Consider the following 25,032-nt stretch of genomic DNA (forward strand, 5'->3'; position numbering starts at 1 on the left):
GAGTGAATTAGTTGATTCGGAGACTAGGGTGCTGAATCTTAATGAAGGAAACTATGAGGATAGGAGGCGTGAGTTGGCCTTGATAGATTGGGGAGAGTTACTTAAAGGGATGACAGTGCATAGGCAATGGCAAACATTCAAGGAATGCATGGGGGAACTGCAGCAACTGTTTATTCCTGTCTGGCACAAAAGCAGAATGGGTAAGAGGGCCAATCCATGGCTTACAAAGGAAATTGGAGAGAGTATCCGATCTAAGGAAGAAGCATACAGATTGGCCAAGAAAAATAATAGGTCTGAGGATTGGGAGCAGTTTAGAACTCAGCAAAGAAGGACCAAGGGATTGATTAAGAAGGGGAAAATACAGTACGAAAATAAGCTTGCAGGGAACATAAAGACTGACACTAAGAGTTTCTATAGATGTGCGAAGAGAAAGAGGTTGGTGAAGACAAATGTAGATCCCCTACAGACAGAAATGGGGGAATGCATAATAGGGGATAAATAAATGGCTGAGCAACTGAATACATACATACTTTGGTTCTGTCTTCACAAACGAGGACACAAATCAGATGCCAGAAATGTTGGAGAATGCAAGATTTAGTGAGAGGGAAGAACTGAGGGAGATCAATATTCATAGAGAAATGGTGCTGGGAAAATGGATGGGATTGAAGGCGGATAAATCCCCAGAGCCTGATAATCTACATCCCAGAGTACTTAAGGTAGTGGCTCAAGAAATGGTGGATGCATTGGTGGTCATCTTCCAGGATTCTATAGACTCTGGAACAGTCCCTGTAGATTGGGGGGTAGCTAATGTCTTCCAATATTCAAAAAGGGAGGTAGAGAGAAAATAGGGAATTATAGACCAGTAAGCCTAACATCGGTAGTGTGGAAAATTCTCAAATCCATTATCAAGGACTTTACAGCAGAGCATTTAGAAAGCAGTGGCAGGATCAGACAGAGTCAGCATGGTTGTATTAAGGGGAAATCATGCTCGACAAATCTGCTGGAATTCTTTGAAGATGTAACCAGTAGAGTTGAGAAGCGGGAGTCAGTCGATGTGTATTTGGACTTTCAGAAAGCGTTTGACAAAGTCCTGCATGAGAGATTATTGCGCAAGATTAAAGAACATGGGATTGGGGGAAGTGTATTGAAATGGATAGAAAACTGGCTGGCAGAGAGGAAACAAAGGGCCCGATTTTACCAAAACTTCGCGCCTGAAATCGGGTGCAAAATCGTGGTAAAGTTGGGTGTCGGGCCTATACCGCGATCTGCACCCGATTCCGAGCAGATCGCGACTTTACCGACACCTGATTTGGGTGCGGGTCCGGCCTGTGCCCGAATCAGGCGGCCCGACGATTTAAATACATTTGCATGCATTTAAATCGACTTAATGAACCGCACGCCCAAATTCCACTTTACCGTCTTCTGGCCCGTTCCGCATCCGCGCTGTAAGCGACCTGCAAAATAAAAGTCTGAAGTCGTCGCTGCAGCTTCCGAAGAGCGGGGTCAGAGCCTCCAATGGCTCTCTGACCCAGGTCATCCTCTGGTTGTGGGGGAGGGGGAGAGGTGGGGGTGGGAGGAGGAGGGGGGGGCAGGACCCAGATCATCCTCTTGTCGGGGGGTGGGGGGGAGTTGGAGGAGGGGGGTGGGAGGAATGGGGGGCGGGACCCAGATCATCCTCTGGTTGGGGGGGGGGGGGGGGCAGGGGGGCGTCCGCTGCCAGTCTCCGGCCGATCCCTCCTCCCGGAGTGGATGTGCGGCCATGCCATCCCACAAAACCTTCAGGATGAAGCGATTCCTCGATAAGAAGATGAAGCAGAACCGGCTGATTCCACAGTGGATCTGCATGAAAACCGGCTACAAGATCAGTACAAGTCCAAAGGAGACACTGGAGAAGGACCAAGCTGGGCCTGTAAAGGGATACACCATCACTGGTACACTAACAGCCACAGCCATCTCTCCCGCTCTCTTGCCCCTGCAGGGAAGAGTAATCTGTGGCTGGTCGTGTACCAGTGATGGTGTATCCCTTTACAGGCCCAGCTTGGTCCTTCTCCAGTGTCTCCTCTTGGACTTGTACTGATCTTGTAGTCGGTTTTCATGCGGATCCACTGTGGAATCGGCAGGTTCTGCTTCATCGTCTGAGTGAGGAATCGCTTCATCCTGAAGGTTTTGTGGGATGGCATGGCCGCACGCCCACTCCGGGAGGAGGGATCGACCGCAGACTGGCAGCGGACCACTCCCCCTGACCAGAGGATGACCGTCAGAGAGCCGCTCTCTCCGCTTTCTGCTTTATTTTTCTTTCGCGCCCGGGCGCGCTCTGTCAGATTTTTTTCGAACTGCGCATGCGCAGTTCAGAGCTCCAATCGGTCTACCAGCGCTAAGCCCCGCCCACAGCGCGGATCGCACTGGAGCCGGCAAAACATGTATGGGCGCACTGCAAAGAGGATTCCAGGCGTGGATCTATTTGACGCCCAGATTCGACACTTAGACTCAAAATGGTAAAATCAGGCCCAAAGAGTAGTAATTAATGCGTCCTTTTCAAATTGGTAGGCAGTAACTAGTGGGGTGCCACAGGGATTGGTGCTGGGACCCTAGCTATCCACAATATATATTAATGATTTGGACGAAGAAATAAAATGTAACATCTCAAAGCTTGCAGATGATACCAAGTTGGGTGGGGGAGGGTGAACTGTGACGAGGATGCAGAGATCCTTCAGAATGATCTGGACAGGTTGGGTGAGTGGGCAAATCAATGTCAGATGCAGTATAATTTGGATAAATGTGAGGTTATTCACTTTGGAAGCAAAAGCAAGAAGGCAGATTACTACCTGACTGGCTGTAAATTGGGAGAGGGGAGTGTGCAGCGGGACCTGGGTGTCCTTGTGCACCAGTCACTGAAGGTAAGCGTGCAGGTGCAGCAGGCGATAAAGAAGGCAAATGGTATGTTGGCCTTCATTGCGAGAGGTTTCGAGTACAGGAGCAGTGATGTGGTGTTGCAATTATACAGGGCCTTGGTGAGGCCACACCTAGAGTATTGTGCGCAGTTTTGGTTTCCTTTTCTGAGGAAGGAAATTCTTGCTCTCGAGGGAGCGCAGCGAAGGTTTACCAGGCTGATTCCGGGGATGGCGGGACTAATGTAAGGAGAGATTGACTAGGTTAAGATGGTTTTCGCTGGAGTTCAGACAAATGAAGGGCGACACGGTAGCACAGTGGTTAGCACTGCTGCTTCACAGCTCCAGGGACCTGGGTTCGATTCCCGGCTTGGGTCACTGTCTGTGTGGAGTTTGCACATTCTCCTCGTGTGTGCGTGGGTTTCCTCCGGGTGCTCCGGTTTCCTCCCACAGTCCAAAGATGTGCAGGTTAGGTTGATTGGCCATGCTAAAATTGCCCCTTAGTGTCCTGGGATGCGTAGATTAGAGGGATTAGCGGGTAAAATATGTAGGGATATGGGGGTAGGGCCTGGGTGGGATTGTGGTCGGTGCAGACTCGATGGGCCGAATGGCCTCTTTCTGTACTGTAGGGTTTCTATGATTTCTATGATGAGGGGGGGATCTCATAGAGACTTATAAAATTCTAACAGGACTAGACAGGATAGATGCAGGAAGGATGTTCCCAATGGTGGGGGTATCCAGAACCAGGAGTCACAGTCTGAGGATACAAAGTAGACCATTTAGGACGGGGACCTAAAGAATGGTGAGTCTGTAGAATTCATTACCACAGGAAGTAGTTGATGCCAAAACTTTGAATGTATTCCAAAGGCGGCTAAATATAGCACTTGGGGTGAATGGGATCAATGGGGAGAAAGCAGGATTCGGCTATTGAGTTGGACGATCAGCCATAATCGTGATGAATGGCGGAGCAGACTCGATGGGCCAAGTGGCCTAATTCTGCTCCTATATGTTATGGTCTTATGGCCTCCTCCTGCTCCTATCTTCTCTCATGTTTCTATGGACAACTGGAATTCTGGCCTCTGTGTATGTATTCATGTATGTTAGCTTTCCTCTGTTAATAGTCAGCCTTACATCTGAGTTAGAAGCTGTTTTATTACAGAGCATTACTGACACACACACTTACAAGTAGAGAATTATGGATATATGCCTGGGCTCCATTAGTTCCACCGGGTCATTTCCTAACTATTCTAAATCAGCTCCATTTTCCTGATAGAATCCTGGAAGATCCATGCTGCAAATGTTAGATTGAAATTAGGTTCCCAATTTCGCAGTGGGGGAGCCTGATTTAAATGTAGTAATGATTGTTCTGCTTCTCAATGGGCCGGACATACACACAGTTTGAAAGCTGCCTGTATAATATTGAATAGGGGGTGCATTCCTCCCTTTGCAACTCATCATGAAGGTGGGGAAGGATGTTAACGTTGAGGCTCATGACAAGATTTAAGATTGGGTTCAGAGAAATGCTTGACAGAAAAAGGACGTGGGGTCAGGGAGAGCAAATAGGATTAGGGTTACCATCCATATGGAGGAGAAACAACAACACAGACCAAATGGGCCAAACAGCTTGTTTCTGCGGAATACTTCTTACATAATTCTGTACAATGCATGAAATCCCAGAAGTACTCAGACTGACCAAACATACACACACCAGTATTTCCAAACACATATAAACACAAATAATATACAGTAATGATGCAGAAACAACTGGCTTATGGACACAAACAATACACACACGTACCCTTTTGCTATCTGAATGGATGCTACCTCTGTAAAGTGAAGCCTTGAACTTCCATCAGACTCTTATGTTTCTTTGCCTCTGATGTAACTTTGCCTTGTGTGTTCTTTTGCCTCAGGTGTACTTTACAGCTGTCAGGAGTTGAATCTAATTTTACCCATGTTGAAGGAGAGTTTGACTTGAAGGATGGAGGTGTTTATACAATTGCTCTCTATCAAGCTAATCACACTGAGAATGTAAGTATGCTATAGGGGGCAGTGAACACAACTCTCGTCCAATATACTGGGCTATGACAACAATCACCATCCTTGGTCTATCTCCTGTGACTTTGAATGGAACTCCTACACCTTCTCCATTCCTAAAATGCTCGATTTCATGTGAAAGATTCTTCCGAAATACAGGTCGTTATTAAGCAAGCCCAGCATTTGAATACTGCCCCCCATGTCTGGGGAAGCCGTTCTAACATCTCTCTCAGTTCTGGCAGGCTAGAAGGAAAGGCCAATATTTCATAAGCATTATTCCTCTCTACCCTGCAATATCTATATTGATCTTTCGTGTTTCTCATAGGATCTTACCTTCCCTAAATTATCTCTGCTGTTGTAGATATCGTTCCTTTAATCCATAGTACCTTTCAAAGGGGAACTGGATAAATATTTGAAGAAGAGAATAATTAACTGCAAGTACGGAGTGGAATTAAATGCAGGGCTGAGGGCTGGCACCCAAATGACCTCCTTCTCTGCTGTAAATATCTTATAAGCACTGTTCTTTCAACGTTGTAAATACTCTATCCTTCGTTCTCATAATCCTGCCTACTTCACAAAATAAACACAGGTGGAAACAAACTTTCTTTTCCTCTGTGGGGATCCACCATAACTATGTCTCCGTCTGGAAAAACGATCGATAATCCCATTTTGTTACAGGCAAGTTCTGTAACAATAGGTTTGAACGCTTGATGAATACCACGCTGTTCAAAATCTTATGGTCGTATATTTATTTTGGAGCAGCAACCAACATCCAGTTGCTGTTCCGCTCAAACATTCCCGTTTCAGCGCTGCTCCATATTTTTTTGCTGGGTCTTCTGTGTCTGGCTTTCCCAGCGATGCGGAATGCAGCGTCCTTCCAAAAGCTGCAGCGGATTGCAGTAGAGTCAGGGAAAGACGAGACATGCCTCCTTATTACAGCACTCCTGTACACCTCCACACCTCCAGGAAGTCTAAGCTAAACTGAGAAACAGTCTCATCAGCAAACTAGCAGCAACCTCTTGGGAGTCAACACCAGAACTTTAAGAACCTCCTCTTTGCCTCTCTGCTACTCAGTAGCTGGGTACTGCGCTTCTGTCTGGAAGAACTCTGCACAGTGCAAACTGTTGGATTCCCAGCTAATAGTCAACAAACACAAATTGGTTACCTGTCAGTTGCGCAACCACAAATCTGTCGTGTAGCTAGCACAGCACAATTGCTAGAAAGAATGCACAAAAATCCAAACCTGCCACTGGGAGAAGACATCACCCACCCAGCCAGCAACCACCTCATCTCAAGGCAGGCAATCTGGACCAACCTGCCTGAGCCGGGCAGTTCTGCTGTGGACCTGTGGAAGGACCTGTGGCACAACACCAACAACACAGCCCACAATCAATGTGGATGATGATCCCACATTGAAAAACCCAGCCTTCGACCTCTGCCTGGTGAATGTGTCAAAGTGAACAGGCTTCGCACTGGAGTTGGACCCTACCACAACAACCTCTTCTGTTGGGGACACTGTGACTCACCCCTGTGCAACTGTGGAGAAGTGCAAATCTTGGTGCGTACAATCAACAAGAGCCCTGACCTGTGCTTCAGTGTTGCTCTCACTGCCTTACACCAGGCTGATGTGGAGGCTACCAACTAGCTGAAAATTTTCAAATTTGACATCTAGCTTGTTCATCAGTGCATACTACAATAGTACATTACTGCACTAATTGCTGTACGGTAAGCTTAAAAGCCAAGATTGGACGCGTGAATGAATGAATGTTTGTGAATGGGTTGATGGGTGAGGTAAGTGGGGAAATAGTAGGCGGGTATGGTTGTAGGTGGGCGGGTGGAAGCTATGTGTGGTGATAGGTCGGTGAGGTGGGTGGATACGTGAGTGGGAATGGGTCAGGGTTGTCAGGCTGGATCAGGAGGGTTGGTCAGCTGCTCTGAGGGGTTGAAATTGTCACTGGGGGGGGTCATGTGGTTAGTCAGAGGCGGGGCTCGGGGTTGGTCGGGTAGTCAGGAGGGGCAGTTGGAAGAGTAGTAGACTAGGATCTTTCTGTCTAACAGTTCGTGGGTAACTATCTAGGTAGGTACTGTGTAACTGTCTGAAGTCTTTGACTCTATGGGCCCTATTTTACCATTGTGTGATCCGCGCCCGCGTCCACGGAGATGGCCACTTGACCGATGCCCGGGAATGGCTGTGATCTGATTCGCGCCCGAAACGGGCGCAACAGCGATTTAAATGTATTTGCATGCATTTAAATTGAATGAATGAGCTGCCCGCCCAACTTTATCAGCATTTCCCTCTTTACCACCGCGTTCGCCGATCTGGAATTGCGCCGAAATGAACCTGCTGAATAAAAGTCTGAACCGGGCGCTCCAGCTGCTGAAGAGGCGAGTTCAGAGCTTCCAATGGCTCTCTGACTCAGATCGGCGGTGGGGGGCGAGGGGTGGGGAGGCAGGTCAGATCATTCTCGGGGGGGGTGGGAGTGAGGCCAGATCATTCTCTGAGGGGGGGGGGGGGTGTGTGGGGGGGGAGTGAGGCCAGATCATTCTCTGGGGGGCAGGGGAGTGAGGCCAGATCATTCTCTGGGGAGGGGGCGAGTGAGGCCAGGTCATTCTTTGGGGAGGGGGCGAGTGAGGCCAGATCATTCTCTGGGGAGGGGGGGAGTGAGGCCAGATCATTCTTTGGGGAGGGGGGGAGTGAGGCCAGATCATTCTCTGGGGACGGGGGGCGGGGGGAGTGATTCCAGATTATTCTCGGAGCGGGGGGAGAGGGGAGTGAGGCCAGATCATTCTCGGGGGGGGGGAGTGAGGCCAGAACATTTTCTGGGGGTTGAGGGGCAGAGTGAGGCCAGATCGTTCTCTGGTATGGGGGGGATGGGGGGGCAGATGTATCTCTGGTGCGGGGAGGAGGCAGAGGGGGTCCGCTGCCACTCTGTGGGTGATCGGGTGGGAGGGAAGGGGGCAGGGGGTCGTGATCGGTCTGGGTAGTGGGGGGGTGGGTGGATAAGGGGGACAGTGATGTCTGTGGGGCCATCGCTCCCGCTTTTCGCTCCCGAGCCGCTTTCTCCACTTTCTGCGGCCCGGGAGCGATCTGACACGGGCGCGCTTTTTCAAATTCTTTTCTAACTGCACATGTGCAGTTCAGAGCTCCGATTGTTTCGGGCGCGCTAAGCCCTGCCCACAGCACGATTCAGACCCGCGATTTTTTTTCAGGCTGAGTGTGTATGAGAGAATATGAGAGAATATGCCTGAGAGCAGATTTCCAAGTCGGATCTGAATTGCACCCAGAATGAGAATGGTAAAATCAGGTCCTATGTCAGAGTCAGAGACATCCACAGAGGATCCTGGGGAATCGTGGAATTGTCCTTCAGAAGCTGAAACTTCCTGGGTAATTCCCATGAAGTTCAACTCATCAGGATGTCTGTGGAGTCCCGACGCCCACCTTGGGACATATGTCGATCAGATCTCCGATGAATCCGGAATCCACAAGAACTGGGCCATTATATTTACAGCCCTGAAACCAGCCCTTCACCACAGCTGTTCTACACTCGTGTTTATGCTCCACTTAAACCTTCCTCATCTCGCCTTACAAGTAAATATTTCTACTCCTTTCTCCCTTATGTGTTTATCTAACTTCCCCTTAATGGCATCAACTATTCCATATTATAGTAAATTCCATTTCACTTCCGAGAAATCACAGAACACACAGTATCTGTGACTCACTGAGAGGTGGACAGTGACAGTGTTAGTGCCAGTGAGTGGCCAGACCATTTTGAGTGCTGGTCCACGATAACATATCTATATGCAGCAGAGCCAAATATGGCTCTTAACTGCTCCCAAGGGCAATTAGGGATAGGCAACAAATGCTGGCATTGCCAGTGATGCCCACATCCCATAACCACATAAAAAAACTAGGCATACTAATATAGCAGGCCGGCTTCTGGCCGGTAAAATACTGGGCCCAGGCTGCAGTGATGGCACCATGTTATTTTCATAGAGACAACCTGTTCTATTTGGAATCTTAAAAATAGCCTAAATTATACTGAGTGGTGTGTCTTTGATGTACAACCTGCTCAGTGGGCAGTTAAAATAACACTGGGGTCCTCCATAGGCCCCAGGCCACTTGTCAGCCAGCACAAGGTGGGATGGGAATGAGGTGACGAATTCACCGCCTCCATTTCAACTTTGTTTACAAACTAGAAATGAGTTTCAAACTGTTCTGCATCAAAATTAGGACTGGCATGTTTTCAAGGAGATCTTGTTGAATATCGCGGCATGAGTCCTGTTCTTATTCATCATCCATAAACATGCTCTTTCCAGCCAGATCCACTGTTTACCAATGAGACTCTCTGGGGTACACGTCTCAGGACTAGGCCGAGCAGTGCACTTAATGGCTAAGCCATTTGGTAATGGGGTTGGAGTGGGGAGAAACCATTCTTGCTTCGAAAGCAGTGTTATATTCAGCATTTACTCTCTGATTATATTCCCATTCTGTGTGGAAAGCCAGAAACAATTCCATCAACCACGACCCATTCATCTCCGACTCCCTGCGGAGTGCGTGTCCTTCCAACTTACAGAAAAATAAAACAGAATGCACTCTCTCAGGCAGAAAATTAAAGACTTCCCAGATGACAGAGCAAGTAAGCAAATAAATAGGATTCTGTATATGTACAAAAAGCGTGAAACAAGAAGAACACCTTTCTGTTTAATGTATTTCAATGTACACAGATCACTGATGATGCAAATAATTGGGTTTGACAGGATTAGTTCAAATTGCTTGACTTGATTTTAAAATTAAATTGGGAAACACGACTGATATGAAGGATGATTTGACTCGACCACTTTCTCATCAATCACTCTGTGCCCTGGGCATCCAGGAGAAGTGCCACCCGGCTGCTCAATCTTTTATTCTCAGTGATTGTCAGCTCCCTGCATTGTTATTCAGAAAAGGTGATAGCAGAGGCAATGAGGCAAACATTGAGCATCTGAAAAGAGAGGGAAGTCAGGGCTAATTGCACTCCATGTTCATTCAGACAGCAGTCTCCAGCTGTGTGGGGGTGTTATCAATCATCGATTGCTTAACACAGATGTGATTAGAACTGTTTCCCAGTCCTATCCAAATGTTTACATTGTTGCTGCTCTCTGGGTGCCGGAATGGCACTGAGTGCGTGCGACCTGGAGAGGGAGGGAGAAATGCATTGATAAAACAGTCAAAATAAAAGAGGTTGAATCTTCTGTGTTTTTTGCTTCTTTCTGTCTGTTGAATAGAGAATCATCAGTGCCAGGAGTGAACATGAGCATTTAGCAATGGCTAAAACTAGAAGAGCTGATTGATGCTCATCTTCCCATAACCAAACTTCAGGACAATTAATTTGCATTTTTATTGTGCCTTTCACACCCCCTGGGTGCCAGTGGGAAGCAGACCATGTGGAAAAATTTAAATTACGTAAGCTCCCATCTTCTGCCATTCTCCCTGTTGTATGTCAGCTTGACTCAGTCAGTAGCACTCTCACCCCTGAACCCATCCTTCCCCATTGCGCTCTCCATGGCAATGCCTTAACTAATCAGAGTCAATTTGTCAGCCAATCAGCACCTTTTCTCTGTAGTATAATTTGTTGTGATTGTTTAAAATTTGGAATTCTTGCATTTGTCCTGATAAGTATAAAAAGAAAAACTTCAGCCGCATGCTCTCTTCAGCAATACTTTTGTTTTACAAGGTTCAGACATGGAATTATCCCTTACAAAACATGGAAATTAATAAGAATTGCATTGGCTTTGCATCGATTGGAATTTCTAGGCTCCTGAATAACATATAAGATAAAACCTGGGAAACTCATCTGCATGTGCAATAGTGCAAGGATTGGATTTATTTTCCTGAATTTCACCTGAATTTGTGTGAAACCCGAGACTCCTGGCTGTCAACAAGATGTGAAAGAGTTGTATTTTGAGTGGTGTGATGGTGGTCAGGGATGGAGTACTGAGTTGGCAGGATGAAGATGGGGTTCAAAACTCAAATCAAGATGAAAGGAGACATCTTGTTGCACATTCTGAGTGGGTGGAAAGCATGGAATCTGCGGTAAGGGATTAAAGATGGTGGTGGCTGAAAATAATGGCTTTGGGCTTCCCAGTAAAAGCTCAAAGAAGCCACATAGAATTCGGTAAGAGTTACAGAACAGAAGCGGATTATTCAGTCCAACCGGTCCATGAAAATATGGTCACCCTACATTGGTGTATTTTTATTCTTTATTTTTTAATGGGATGTGGGTGTCACTGGTAAGGGCAGCATTTATCGCCCATCCCTAAATGCTCTTGAACTGAGTGACTTGCTCGGCCATCTAAACGTCAGCCATGTTGCTGTGGGTCTGGATTTAGGCCAGACCAGGTAAGGATGACAGAGTTCCTTTCCTAAAGGACAGTAGTGAATCAGGTGGGTTTTTATATCAGTCAGTGATACTTGTCATGGTCAGCATTACCAAGACTAGCTTTCAGTTCCAGATTTATTAATTGAATTTAAATTTCACCAACTGTCATAGAAATCATAGAAACCCTACAGTACAGAAAGAGGCCATTCGGCCCATCGAGTCTGCACCGACCACAATCCCACCCAGGCCCTAGCCCCATATCCCTACATATTTACCCACTAATCCCTCTAACCTACGCATCTCAGGACACTAAGGGCAATTTTTAGCACGGCCAATCAACCTAACTCGCACATCTTTGGACTGTGGGAGGAAACCGGAGCACCCGGAGGAAACCCATGCAGACTCGAGGAGAATGTGCAAACTCCACACAGACAGTGACCCAAGCCGGAAATCGAACCAGGTCCCTGGAGCTGTGAAGCAGCAGTGCTAACCACTGTGCTACTGTGTCGTGGTGGGGTTTGAACCCATGTTGCCTGAGCATTAACTGAGGCCTCTGGGTGAATAGCCAATGACATTACCGCTATGCCACTATCTCCCGTATATCTATCTCCCTATATAAGTGAAAGCTGTCCTTGTGCTTGCTGAATTGATATTGGTGTGGGTTCAGGACACACTCAAATGTATTTCTGGGAAAGATGATTTTGAGATTATGGAGAGAAGCTGGATAGATGGTTTGGAATCTATCAAAAGAGAGATGGATTTGTTAGTGCTGGGGACTTTTCTCTATTCTCAGTCATTTTCATGTACTTGCGTTCTGGCACTAATGCATTTTCTCTTTGTCAGGTCACTATGCAATTCAACATTGATAATTGGCCAAAGACTGTCTCAGTGCTGTGGCAGATTCCTCAGTACCTCGTAATCTCAGTGTCTGAGATACTGTTTTCCGTGACTGGACTACACCTGGCTTACACTCAGGTAATGGCAAGACCAAAGGATTTAATTTACAAAGATGTTATACACCCTGATTTTGCACACGTAGGTCAGCTAATGTCATAAATTAATAAATAAATAAATAAGGCTAAACTGAGCTCAACAGAAGCCTTTTCTTTGAGAATCTTCCCCTTATTTTAACCTTGTAACCTTCTATTGCCATGAAGAACTTGGAACCACTGGGTTTCTTCCCAGATTTAGGAAGAGGAGGAAGCCTGTAACATCATTCAGTTAGATCACGGCTCATGTAAATTGTGATTCCAACTTGTTCCATAACCCTTGCCTCCATCAGCAAATAGTGTTTAAATGTTATCAGGTCAATGGCCTTTCACAAGAAAAATCCACTTTTGTCTCTGGAATTGAGTCAACTAATTAAAGATAGGATGGGTCCTATGTCTGAACCAGTTTGGTTAGAGGCCTGAATTGAACCCTAGCAGACCCAATTAATCAGACTCCTTCCACTAGTGTTTGTATATAAACCTGAGGCAAAAATACTTTTATAATAAGCAAAACCAGAGAAAGCTGAAAATTCACAACAAGTCTGGCATCACCCTTCAGGAGAACAAACAGAATTAGTGTTTCGAGTCTTCGTGACTCTCCCTTCCTCAGAATTAAAGAGAGGGAAAATGTGATTATATATGAGAGAGGCTGGGACAGCTGGAACAGTTATTAGTGTAGCTGGGAGAGATTGCAATAAGCAGCTGCTTTCTTCAAGTCAAGGCTGAATGTAATTCCATTTTTGAGATAAGAGGAATGTTCCCAGGATTTCTGAGCAATTCCATCACTTCATTTGTGGAATCTTCTGGGATTGGAGCGAAATAAGTTTTGATGCATTAAAAAAAGACAGATGTTGTCATATTTCAGACATCAGTGTAGCGTGCAGCAGGGATGTGTGATGTAGAACGCAACTTGTTTCAGGTTGAGTGGAACACCTTGTTACGTTCTGAAACTTTGAAAGCCTTTTCAATCTGTTTATATTCTCAATCTGTTTATATTTTCATGATTGAAGTACAATTCTTACTAGATTAAGGTGAAAACAACCACTTTCCATTTACCACAAGCAATATCCACAGGGAAATGTGAGGAGTAACGAGCAGAATTTGCCAAATAAGTTGCAATCCTCAGGCTTGAACCAACCTAACACACTTGAGCAGCCTCCTCTTTCACACACACTGATTTTCTTTTCAGCGATGGCAGTCCAAGAAAATAGTCAATTGGGTAACATGTGCAAGAGAGCAGTCATTCCTTCACACTCTTTCCTTATACCTTGAAGTAGTGGCAGGATTTGCAGACCAACGATGACAACCGTGATGTCAGCCCCCTTCCATAGTCAAAGCTCTCTTTAGAACAACTGGAATGTTGGTAGGTCCTAAATACATTCATACACAAACAAAACGTGAGGGCACAAAGTAAATATAAAAGCAGAGGGTGGGAGTGTTAGAGTCACATACGCCTAAAGGTTGGGTGAGGTGGGTGGTGCAGTTACTGGCATAATATACAAAGTAAGAAGTTTAACAACACCAGGCTAAAGTCCAACAGGTTTATTTGGTAGCAAAAGCCACACAAGCTTTCGGAGCCTTAAGCCCCTTCCTCAGGTGAGTGGGAATTCTGTTCACAAACAGGGCATATAAAGACATTATATGCCCTGTAAAACCTATAAATTATATAGGGCATATAAATTATATAGCCTATAAAAACTTTACATGCCCTGTTTGTGAACAGAATTCCCACTCACCTGAGGAAGGGGCTTAAGGCTCCGAAAGCTTGTGTGGCTTTTGCGACCAAATAAACCTGTTGGACTTTAACCTGGCGTTGGTAAACTTCTTACTGTGTTTACCCCAGTCCAACGCCGGCATCTCCACATCATAATATACAAACAGAGGGTAGAAGTATTAGAGTAATATTAATAATATTAATATTAAAGAAAGAACAATTCCAGGAAGAGTGCCTGTCATTCATGGTTAACTAAAAAAGTTAAAGACTTAAAGAAAAAACATATATTTGTGCAAAGACAAGTGGCAGGTCAGAAGATTGGAAAGAATATAAAGAACATCAAAAAATGACAAAGAGATTTATAAAGAGGGAAAAACTAGAGTATGAGAAAGAGATAGCTAGTAAAATAAAGATGGGTAGTAAGAAACTCTATGGATATTTAAATTAGAACAGAGTTAACAAATTGAGTGTTGATCCTATGGAAAGTGCATCTGGGAATTGGAAAGCAGGGCTATGGCAGATGAATTAAACAGGTATTTTGCATTGGTTTTCATTATGGAGGGCATAAGTAACATCCCTGAAATAGCTGTAAATCAGGAAATGGAAGGGAGGGAGGAACTCAGGAAAATTACAATCAGTAGGGAAGTGGTACTGAGCAAATTGTTGGGTTTGCGGTCTGACAAATCCCCTGATCTGATGGACTTCACCATTAGGTCTTGAAGTGGCTAATGAGATAGTTGATGCATTGGTTTTAACTTTCCAAAATTCCCGAGATTCAGGAAGGTTCCATTAGAATGGAAGATAGCAAATGTAACACCTTGATTCAAAAAGGGAGGGAAACAGAAGCAGGAAACTACAGGCAGTTAGCTTAACATCTGTTATAGGGAAAATGTTAGAAGTCATTATTAAAGAAGGTCTAACAGCGTATTTGGAAAAATTCAAGGCAAATAGGCAGAGACAACATGCTTTTGTGAAATGAATATCATGTTTAAACAATTTATTGGAGTTCTTTGAAGGAGTCACATATGCTGTGGATAAAGGAGAACCGGTGGATGTGATGTACTTAGATTTCCAGAAGGCATTTAATATGGTGCCACATCAAAGGTTATTGCGGAAAATAAAAACTTCTTGCTATAGAACATAACACATTGTCATGGATTGAAGACTGGCTAGCTATCAGGAAACAGAGTTGGCATAAATAGATGTCTCCTGGTTGGAAGGATGGAGTGCCGTTGGGATCAGTGCTGGGGCCTCAACTTTTCACAATTTACATAAATGACTTGGATGAAAGGGACTGAAGGTATGGCTGCTAAACTTACTAATGACACAAAGATAGTAGGAAAGTAAGTTGTCAAGAGAACATAAGGAGGCTAAAAAGGGACATAGGTTAAGTGAGTGGGCAAAATCTGGCAAATGGAGCATAATGTGGACAAATGTGAAATAGCTCATGTTGGCAGGAAAAATAAAAAATAAACTTATGATCTAAATCATCAGAGACTTCAAAGCTCTGAGGCGCAGAGGGATCTGAGTCTCCTAATGCATGGATCACAAAAGGCTAGTATACAGGTACAGCAAGTAATTAGGAAAGTGAATAGAATGTTATCATTTATTGCGAGGAGAATTGATTGCAAAACTGGAGAGGTTATGCTTCACTTGTACAGGGCATTGGTGAGACCACACCTGGCTTACTTTGTACAGTGCTGATCTCCTTATCTAAGGAAAGAGGTAAATGCGTTAGAAACAGTTCAGAGAAGGTATACTAGACTAATTTCTGGAATAAGCTTATTGTCTTATGAGAAAATGTTGGAGAGGTTAGGTTTGTATCCACTAGAGTTTAGAAGAGTAAGGGGCCACTTGAACAAAACTTTTAAGATCCAGAGGAGACTTGACAGAGGGTATGTGGAGATGATGTTTCCTCTTATGGGAGAATCTAGAACTAGCAGTCACTGTTTAAAAATAAGGGTCGCTCATTTACAACAGAGATGAGGAAAAATGTTCCCTCTCAAAGGGTCGTGAGTCCCTGGAACTCTCTTCCTCAAAAGGCAGTGGAAGCAGACTCTGATTATTTTTAAGGCAGAGCGAGATAGATTCTCGATCAACAAGGAAGTGGAAGATTATCGGGTTAGGCAGGTTGATCAGATCAATCTTGACGTCATTGAATGGCAGAGCAGTCTCAAGGGGCCGAGTGGCCTACTCCTGCTCCTAATTTGTATGTTTGTATATACAACCCAGAGAGCAATATAGACCCCCAGAAGTTTGGGGGAGCTCTGCGAAGTAATATATATGATGTGGAGATGCCGGCGTTGGACTGGGGTAAACACAGTAAGAGTTTTAACAACACCAGGTTAAAGTCCACAGGTTTATTTGGTAGCAAATACCATTAGCTTTCGGAGCGAGCAGTGCTCCGAAAGCTAAAGTAATATATGCCCAGAGGTTTGGGAGGAGTGTTAGATTGCCACATTGTGGAAGCATCAAGCTGATTTATTGCCCTGGCTTTCATTGATAATTGAAATGTTACAATTAGGAAGAAGTAGGAATCCAGTATATCCAATTGTAGGATTCTGGCTTAAAGATAGAATTCACATTATTGCTCAGCTGGAGTATTGTGTATTGTTCTGGTACCACACTACAGGAAGGATGTGAATGCATTGGAGAGAGTGCAGCAGAAGTTTACAAGAATGGTTCTAGGGATGAGAAACTTTAGTTATGAGGATGGATTGGAGAGATTGGGATGATTCTCCTTCGAGAGAAAAAAGCTAGGATGCGATTTGTGAGAGATGTTCAAAATCATGAGGAGACTGAACTGAGTAGATAGGGAGAAACTGTTCCCGCTCGTAAAAAGACCAAGGACGAGAGGGCACAGATTTAAAGTGATTTGCAAAAGAAGCAAATGTGATGTGAGAAAAATCATGTTAACACAGCAAGTGGTTGGAGTCTGGAATGCTCTGCCTGGAAGTGTGGTGGAGGCAGTTTCAATCAAGATATTCAAGAGGGCATTTGATGATTACTTGAATAGAAACAACATGCAGGGTACGGAGAAAAGGCAGGAGAATGACACTAAGTCATGATGCTCGTTTGGGGAGCTGGTGCAGATTTGATAGGCCAAATGGCCTCCCTCTGTGCCGCAACAATTCTCTGAGTATGCAACCCAGCTTGAATTCCTTTTTCTCCATTACGGTTATCCTATTCTTCAAAATTCAAAGTTATTGGGGTCAATCAGCAAATTAATTATCTGCTGTAGGGCTGAAATGATTTCATGCTCAATATCTCATAGTGATCTACAAAATGGTAGTGGAGTGGGCAGCTCAAAGTGGTTCAAAGGACAGTTAGATGTGTCTCTGAGGGAAAGGAATGAGGACAAATGAGGAGGTGTGGGTGGTATCAGTCTATCATAAAGGAATGAGCTAGTGGCCATTGGATCTAATCTTACTCATGTTTAAAATTAAGGGATTTGATAGGGAGATACAGAGAAACCAGTTCCTCTGATGGAGGAATCAAGAACACGGGGACATCATCTATAAACAAAAGCAAGGTCAACCAGGAGTGAAATCAGGAAACAGTTTTCACAGAATGGGTAATGGAAATCTGGAACCCTGTCCCCCAAAATCCTGTGGATGTTGGTTGGGTGTCAAGTAGAGTTGTCGAAAGTGCGGTTGTTCAATCTGTTGGGTAAGGACATGGATTGATCTGGTGCGAAGGTGGGTAAATGGAATTGAGATCCTGATCGGCCATGACCTGACTGAATAGTGGAGCAGTGTTGAAGGGCTGACATAAGTTCCTCCTGATCCTCTCTTCCCCCCAAATGAATATTTACAGCTTTGTAAAAGGGATGATTGTCATGGTAAGAGATGACTTATCGATTTATATTTCAGGCTCCTTCCTCCATGAGGTCCTTGGTGATGGCTGTTTGGCTTCTTACCATCGGCATTGGGAATCTCATCGTTGTGGTGATTGCAGAGAGTTCACTAATAACTGACCAGGTATGTGATCCACTGCAATGTGGTGATATGGAGTGAGAAGTCAATCCTACACTGACCTGGGCCAAACACGGGCAATTGGAACTAGCTTAATGGTAAAAAGCAGGCGGCGTGGACAAGTTGGGCTGAAGGCCTGTTTCCATGCTGTTTCCATCTCACGTCTATGACTCTATGACCTGAGACAAGCCATTCAAAACAATGGGCAGTTAGTCCCAAAGCACAAGGTGAGCAGACAAGTTGAGAAATCCATAACCGTCATTGAATTTTCCACTATCAACATCCTGGCGGTTACTGTTGACCAGAAACCGAACTGGACTAGCCGTTCAAGGACAGGTCAGAGGCTTGGAATCCTGCAGCAAGTAACTCACCTCCTGATTCCCCAAAGCCTGTCCATCATCTACAAGGCACAAGTCAGGAGTGTGATGGAATACTTTCCACTTGCCTGGATGGTTGCAGCTCCAACAATACTCAAGAAGCTCAACACCATCCTTTGCTCCTTGTCAAGTGTCCTGAATAATTTATGATTAGAACAGTAGTAATCTCAAAACCAAGCTCCTGCCTGCAGATTTTAGTGAGTCTACAGTCTTGTGACAACTTCAATGTGGGGAATGGTATCTCGATGGGGATGCCCCAATGTGCACGGGGCATTCGCTGAATGATGTTCCCCTCCCCCCATCCCTTGCATCCTTTTTCAACTGGGCCTCAAAAATCGGCCTGCCCACTCCTACCCAAGTATGGTTTGGCAGCGTATTATCCCAGTCAATTGGCTTGGTGACAATCCCAATTGTCCTATAATTATTAACTTCAATATCGCGTGTGGGCTGTTGTTTTCAGCAGTCACCCACCTACCACATTTTTGTGGGCAAGCACGGGGGCTGGGTGGACGTTGCTGGGCTGGGCACCTCTTGTATTTATGTTCCACCCCCTCACCAAATGCATGCCTGGCAGTGGGGGGCATAAATTCCATCCACCAGTCTCCAAAGTTCCCAATCTCCTATCCCCTATTTGTGTATGGTGCTGACATCCAGTGTAGATTGATGACGGGTCCTGCTCTGAGTGCCACACATGTTAATAGGTAAATCCTAGATATTAGTTGTGAAGTGGGGATAATGTGAGTTGTCTAATATACTTCTAAATATGATAAATACATCACTTTAACCCAGGACTTCTTTTAACCTGCAGCTTTAGTTTGGCTCCAGGTATTATAATTAGTTTCCTATGTTCACTAATATTTGCTTGTAGAATCAGAGAATGCAGCATTCATGGGGACTATTTGTCTAGTATTCTGTACAGGGCACATGTTCTTCAGATTAACTAATGTGTGTAATGTTCTGTTTCTCTTGGGAGCAGGCAGTGGAGTTCTTTGTGTTCTCTTTGCTGATGGGGCTGATTGCATTGATTTTCATCATTACGGCAAGGTTTTATAAATATCACCCGATGGACACCAGGGAACCTTCCCTCAGTGAGTCTGACAAAGAAAATGAATCCGATGGACTGAACTCAGAGTTAAAGGCACCTCCGTCTTATACAGATGAAGAGCACAAAACCAACAGGTAGCTCTTCAGAAAATAAGTGAGCCTCTTGTCCAGAAGGTGCCAAGCCAAAAGGACACTGAGCAGAAGCAGCAAGGGTGTGGGTATGTGTGTGTAGAAATTGTGTGTGTGTGTGTTTATGTGCTGTGTGTTCATGCACATTATTTTCCATTCACATTAAGTTAATTTTAAGCACTTATTTTAAACCATTTATTGGCCTCAGGCAGCTCTCATATTTGATGTTAATGGGGATGTTGAATTGTGATGATATGAGATTTGGTAGGAGCTACCTCTATCTCAACACACCTCACAGTAGACCCTAACAAGTCTCCAAAGGAAAGTGTGAGCTGTAGTGGAGGTGAGCAAACCCTAGAGCCACCTCCGCAATCTGACTTAGTTTGAAATGAACAATAAACTCAATGTGTGCAATAAGGTAGAAGTCGCTGGATATTTGAAATTACCTCATTTCCTCTTGACTGAAATCCTTGTAAAGGAAAAAGGAAACATTTCCAGGGCAAGCTGCCCTATGGTCTCATGAATACCTCCTTGATTGTCAACTCTGCAACCAATTAACGCTGTATTTGCCACTTCCCACTGTAAGAGAGATAGTGCCTGGAGCAAGGCCACCTGAGACATTTCAATCAGGGGGTCACTACCTCAGAGAAGGTTTCTGTCGGAGCCAGCTGGACCCTGACTCAATTTCTGTTATGATAAACTCAAAGGAGTGTTTTTCCATATTGGTATTTGAGACTTTCTATCCTGGCAATTCTGACCCTATCGTTCCCAAAACTCTCTCTAACTGAGTTTCTCTCACATCATGCCTGGGTCTGTTGTAGATTCATTAATAAATATTTATTGCCACAATTAGCCAGCAACTCCATTCATTATTATTGTACCACATAAACAGGGTGATGGAAGGTGAACGAGATGGACCTTGGTAATTTATTATCCATTCGTGCCTATGTGTCCAGCAAGCCCCTTAAGTCTCTCAACGAATGACCATTACCAAGGGCTTTTCTATGCAATTATCTATGTCAGAATGCCTTTGTGTCTATCTATGTTTGGATGACTAGTTCTTTGGAAGTCCACTTAGCCAGCTGTCCTGTTGGTGTTATCCACTTAATAGGACCTCAACTTCATTGCCAATCACAGGGCATTTCTTTGGGATCGAAACAAGACCAAAACTCTTGATGTTATCTTGCATTTTCCTACAGAAAGGTTCCCAACTCCTCAGACTATCTGACAGTCCTCTGGAAACTGCAATCTCTGTCACCAGAGAGGTCACATGCAACAGCAAGGCATCACCATTCAGTCTCCAGTTTTATTGCAGCAATTATTCTCATTGTGTCCAATATACATCAACAAAAGCTGGATGGACCTACGAAGAGTGAAACTTGCCTAGGTGGCACTGTAGTTTGCACCGCTGCCTCACAGAGCCAGGGACACGGGTTCAATTCCGGCCTCGGGTCACTGCCTGTGTGGAGTTTGCATATTCTCCCCGTGTCTGTGTGGGTTTCCTCCGGGTGCTCCGGTTTCCTCTCGCAGTCCAAAGATGTGCGGGTTAGGTTGATTGGCCATGCTAAGTTGACCCTAGTGTCAGGGGATTAGCAGAGTAAATATGTGGGGTTATGGGGAAAGGGCCTGGGTGGGATTGTGGTCGGTATAGATGGGCCAAATGGCCTCCTTCTGCACTGTAGGGATTCTATGATTATGGACTGTTTCAATAGGCCTGGAGCATGTCCAAGCATGATGTGAACAGGACAACAACTCGCAGGTCAGGCAAAATGACAATGGGCAATATCTGAGCAAGAAATTTGAAACCTATTCCTTTTCTCTCAGGGGAGACATGATTACTATTCAATGAAATATCTCTTGATACTATTGGCTCAAAATGTAACTAGATAATAGGGCAACAGAGGATTTTGGAGCTTTGATATCCACACAACTGGAAGAGCCATTCTGAAATAGTCCAGAAGACATAAAAGACACAGGGCTATTGGACAATTTATCAAACACACATCACAGGCCCAATGCAATAAACATGGTTCTCAGTTGTGTATTGGAGGTTTTGTGTGTGATTAGCTCTGGGTGTGTGCCAGTCTATGTATATGTTGGTAGGTGAGTGAGTATGTATGAGTGAGTTTATGCTTGTTAGCGTGTGTGAGTTCTCTCTGTGAGTGTATGTGTGTGAGAGTTGTGTATGTGAGTGAGCCAGTATCTTTGTGTATGGTTGTGTATATGATTCTGTGTATGTGTGTAAATATATATATGTGTGTGTGTGTGTGTGTTTGTATAATAAGGATACCATCTGTAACTGTGTTGCTGTCAGTCTGAACCGATCTCTGAATATATCATGTGAATGATGTTGTCACTGGCCAGTCCATACGTACTCCTTATTGTTTGGACAAACAATTAATCATAAAGTGACCAAGAAGACTGATGTGCAATCACAGAATACTACAGTACAGAAGAGGCCCTTCGGCCCATCGAATCTGCACCAACTCATGAAAGGCCCTTGACCTGCCCACCTAATCTCACTTCCCAGCACTTGGCCCATAGCGTTGAATGTTATGGCATACCAAGTACTCATCCAGATATTTTTTAAAGGATGTGAGGCAACCTGCTTCCACCACCCTCCCAGGCAGCGCATTCCAGACCGTCACCACCTCCAGGGTAAAAAGGTTTTTCCTCAAACCTAAACCTTCCACCCCTCACTTTTAACCTGTATCCTCTTGTAACTGACCCTTCAACTATGGGGAACAGCTGCTCCCTATCCACCCTGTCCATGCCCGTCATAATCTTGAATACCTCAATCAGGTTGCCCCTCAGTCTTCTCTGCTTCAGAGAAAACAACCCAAGCCTATCCAGCCTCTTTTTATAACTTAAATGTTCCATCCCAGGCAACATCCTGGTGAATCTCCTCTGCACCCCTTCCAGTGCGTTCGCGTCCTTCCTATAATATGGTGACCAGAACTGCACACAGTACTCCAGCTGTGGCCTCACCAAAGTTCTATACAACTCCATCCAAAATCCATTTGTAATCTATACCCCGACTGATGAAGGCGAGTGTGCCATATGCCTTTTTCACCACCTTATTTGCCTGCCTTTCCGCTTTCAGAAATCTATGCACAAACATGCCAAGGTCCCTTTGTTCTTCAGAACTTCCTAGTGTCAGACCTTTCATAGTATACTTCCTTGTCAAATTACTCCTTCCAAAGTGCATCATCTCACACTTTTCAGGGTTAAATTCCATCTGCCACTGATCTGCCCATTTGACCATCTCGTCTAACTTACTGATCCTACCCCCCACATAGTCATCAATGTCATTTTATAAATGACGAACAATAGGGGGACCAGCACGGATCCTTGTGGTACACCACTGGTCACTGGCCTCCAGTCACTAAAGCAGCCGTCTGTCATCACCCTCTGTCTCCTACTGCTAAGCCATTTATGAATCCACATCATCAGATCACCCTGTATCCCATGTGCATTAGCCTTCTTAATAAGTATCCAATGTGGGACATTGTCATACGCTTTGCTGAAATCCATGTAAACTACATCAATCGCACTACCCTCACCCACACACTTGGTTACCATGCTCAAAAAATTCAATCAAATTAATGGAGATAAAGTCAAGTGTTGTATGATTGATTTGTTAGCATTGAGCAGATTATTCTCCAGAGATTAATAACCTCAGACTCAGTTGTGGGCCTCTCCATAGGCACATGGGGATGTTAAGTCACTAGATCAGTTGATCACAGCTGTATTCCAGTGAATTTTAATCCAAGGACCTCAGATGGAGAACATTCCATCACCCAAATGCCTCAGCTCCTGACAGCCCCCGACTTACTGACTTCTTGTTTCTGATGCTGATTATTTTAAAGGAGGGGCAGAGGAAATGAGAGTATGACATAGGCTTCACTCACACCAAGCTGCAGTGTTTTCTGTAGTTTAGGAGGAAGAGTTGACCCAGTCAAGCCTGAATGGGCCAGGGTTCTCTAGGAAAGAGAACTGGTGCTGTACTATTTGTAAACTACCATGGGCAGGATTTTCCCTGTCCCCCCGCGGTGTGTTTCCAGCGGCAGACATGGCTCGCCATTGGCCACTGGTGGGATCCTCCGGTCCTGCTAATGTTTACGGTTTTGCGGTTTTGCGTGACTCGCTGTCAGAGAACCTGTGCGGGGGTCGTCTTCGGCGGGACGTGAAGATCCCGCCATTGGGAAGGGCTGGAAAATCCGGCCCCATGAATCTAAACAGGTGCTGACTAACCTGCTGTGAGTTTTAATTGAAGAATTTTCTTGGGGTTTAATGGCATTGGGAGGGAGATAGAGGACACTATGTGTACTTATTGACTGGGAATTTGGTGAGAGGTATTCCAGCTTCTGGTTAAGTTTCAGAAGCTCAGAAAAATCTAAGTCATTCTGTCTTGGACACTGAGTGGTTTCCTTTTGCTATTTTCTTTTAGGAGATGAGAGATCTAAGGAAGTACTCCTTTGGTCGGACTCTCCTTGGGCACTGCGGCAAGGGACTTGCTAGATAATTCAGTGCTTCTTTTAGCTACAATCACAGGTTCGATTGTCTGGAATATTACAGCCCATGGTTGTGAATTAGGCTTGAAAAGAACTTTTATTTTAAAGACAGTGAGGTTCCTTTGAATTGTTGTCACTGCTGGAGGTAAGGAATGCACAGCTGCCTGACACTGTAACCACCAGGAATTAAGGGATATAAATTGTATTATCTTATGGTTGTGTTGACAGCCTTAACACAAGCAAACTATGTTGAAAATAACTGAATTGTATCAAAACCCTGAAACTCTGGAGCAAAATTGTATTTATGTTTATGTTGGTGACAACTTGCTGTTATCTTTGGGACAAATATCATCCAAAGTAATAGTTTTCAGTACTTCCTAAAACTGCGTTTACAACTATTGGGAGTTTAACCAGAGAATTTTCCCTGTGTCCTGGTCATTATGTATTTTTCAACCAATAAAATGAAAACAAATTAATCAAGTCATTTATCTCATTGCTTTTTTATGGGGGCTGACTGTGAGCCAATTGATGCCTGTGCTCTGTGATATTTACAGCAGTGATTGCATTCCAAAACTATCCCATTGACTGTGTAGGGGTGGCACAGTGGCACAGTGGTGAGCACTGCTGTCTCACAGCACCAGGTACCCGGATTCGATTCCTGGCTTGGGTCACTGTCTGTGAGGAGTCTGCATGTTCTCCCCGCGTGGGTTTCCTCCGGGTGCTCCGGTTTCCTCCCACAGTCCGAAAGACGTGCTGGTTAGGTGTATTGGCCATGCTAAATTCTCCCTCGGTGTTACCCGAGCAGGCGCCAGAGTGTGGCAACTCAGGGATTTTCACAGTGACTTTATCGCAGTGTTAATGTAAGCCTTGTGATACAAATAAATAAACTTTTAAACATTGAGATATCCTGATGATTTGAAAGATGGTATAGAAATCCAAATTCCTTCTCTTTAGCAAGAAAACTAAAGATACTGAAGCAGATAATGCTGAAGGAATAATTTTTCTCT

At 44.8% G+C, this 25,032-nt stretch overlaps 1 protein-coding gene across 7 annotated transcripts in view; it reads left to right on the forward strand.

Annotated features, from left to right (window-relative positions):
• LOC144500587 (solute carrier family 15 member 1-like) overlaps window positions 1-24,480 on the forward strand; it is a 139,550-nt gene extending 115,070 nt beyond the window's left edge. For 6 of the 7 annotated variants that reach the window (XM_078223741.1, XM_078223739.1, XM_078223745.1 and 3 more), the window contains 5 exons: window positions 4,802-4,919; window positions 12,128-12,259; window positions 17,860-17,967; window positions 19,315-19,517; window positions 20,711-21,115. In XM_078223741.1, coding sequence (XP_078079867.1) covers window positions 4,802-4,919; window positions 12,128-12,259; window positions 17,860-17,967; window positions 19,315-19,517; window positions 20,711-21,104 — 955 coding nt within the window. In that variant the 3' untranslated portion in view covers window positions 21,105-21,115. Of the gene's footprint in view, window positions 1-4,801; window positions 4,920-12,127; window positions 12,260-17,859; window positions 17,968-19,314; window positions 19,518-20,710; window positions 21,116-23,961 lie in introns of those variants that run through there. The other variant, XM_078223746.1, reaches the window with a different exon arrangement.
• The last annotated feature ends 552 nt before the right edge of the window (window positions 24,481-25,032 follow it).

The sequence above is a fragment of the Mustelus asterias genome, chromosome 11, assembly GCF_964213995.1.
Source record: "Mustelus asterias chromosome 11, sMusAst1.hap1.1, whole genome shotgun sequence".
Taxonomy (NCBI): Eukaryota; Metazoa; Chordata; class Chondrichthyes; order Carcharhiniformes; family Triakidae; genus Mustelus; species Mustelus asterias.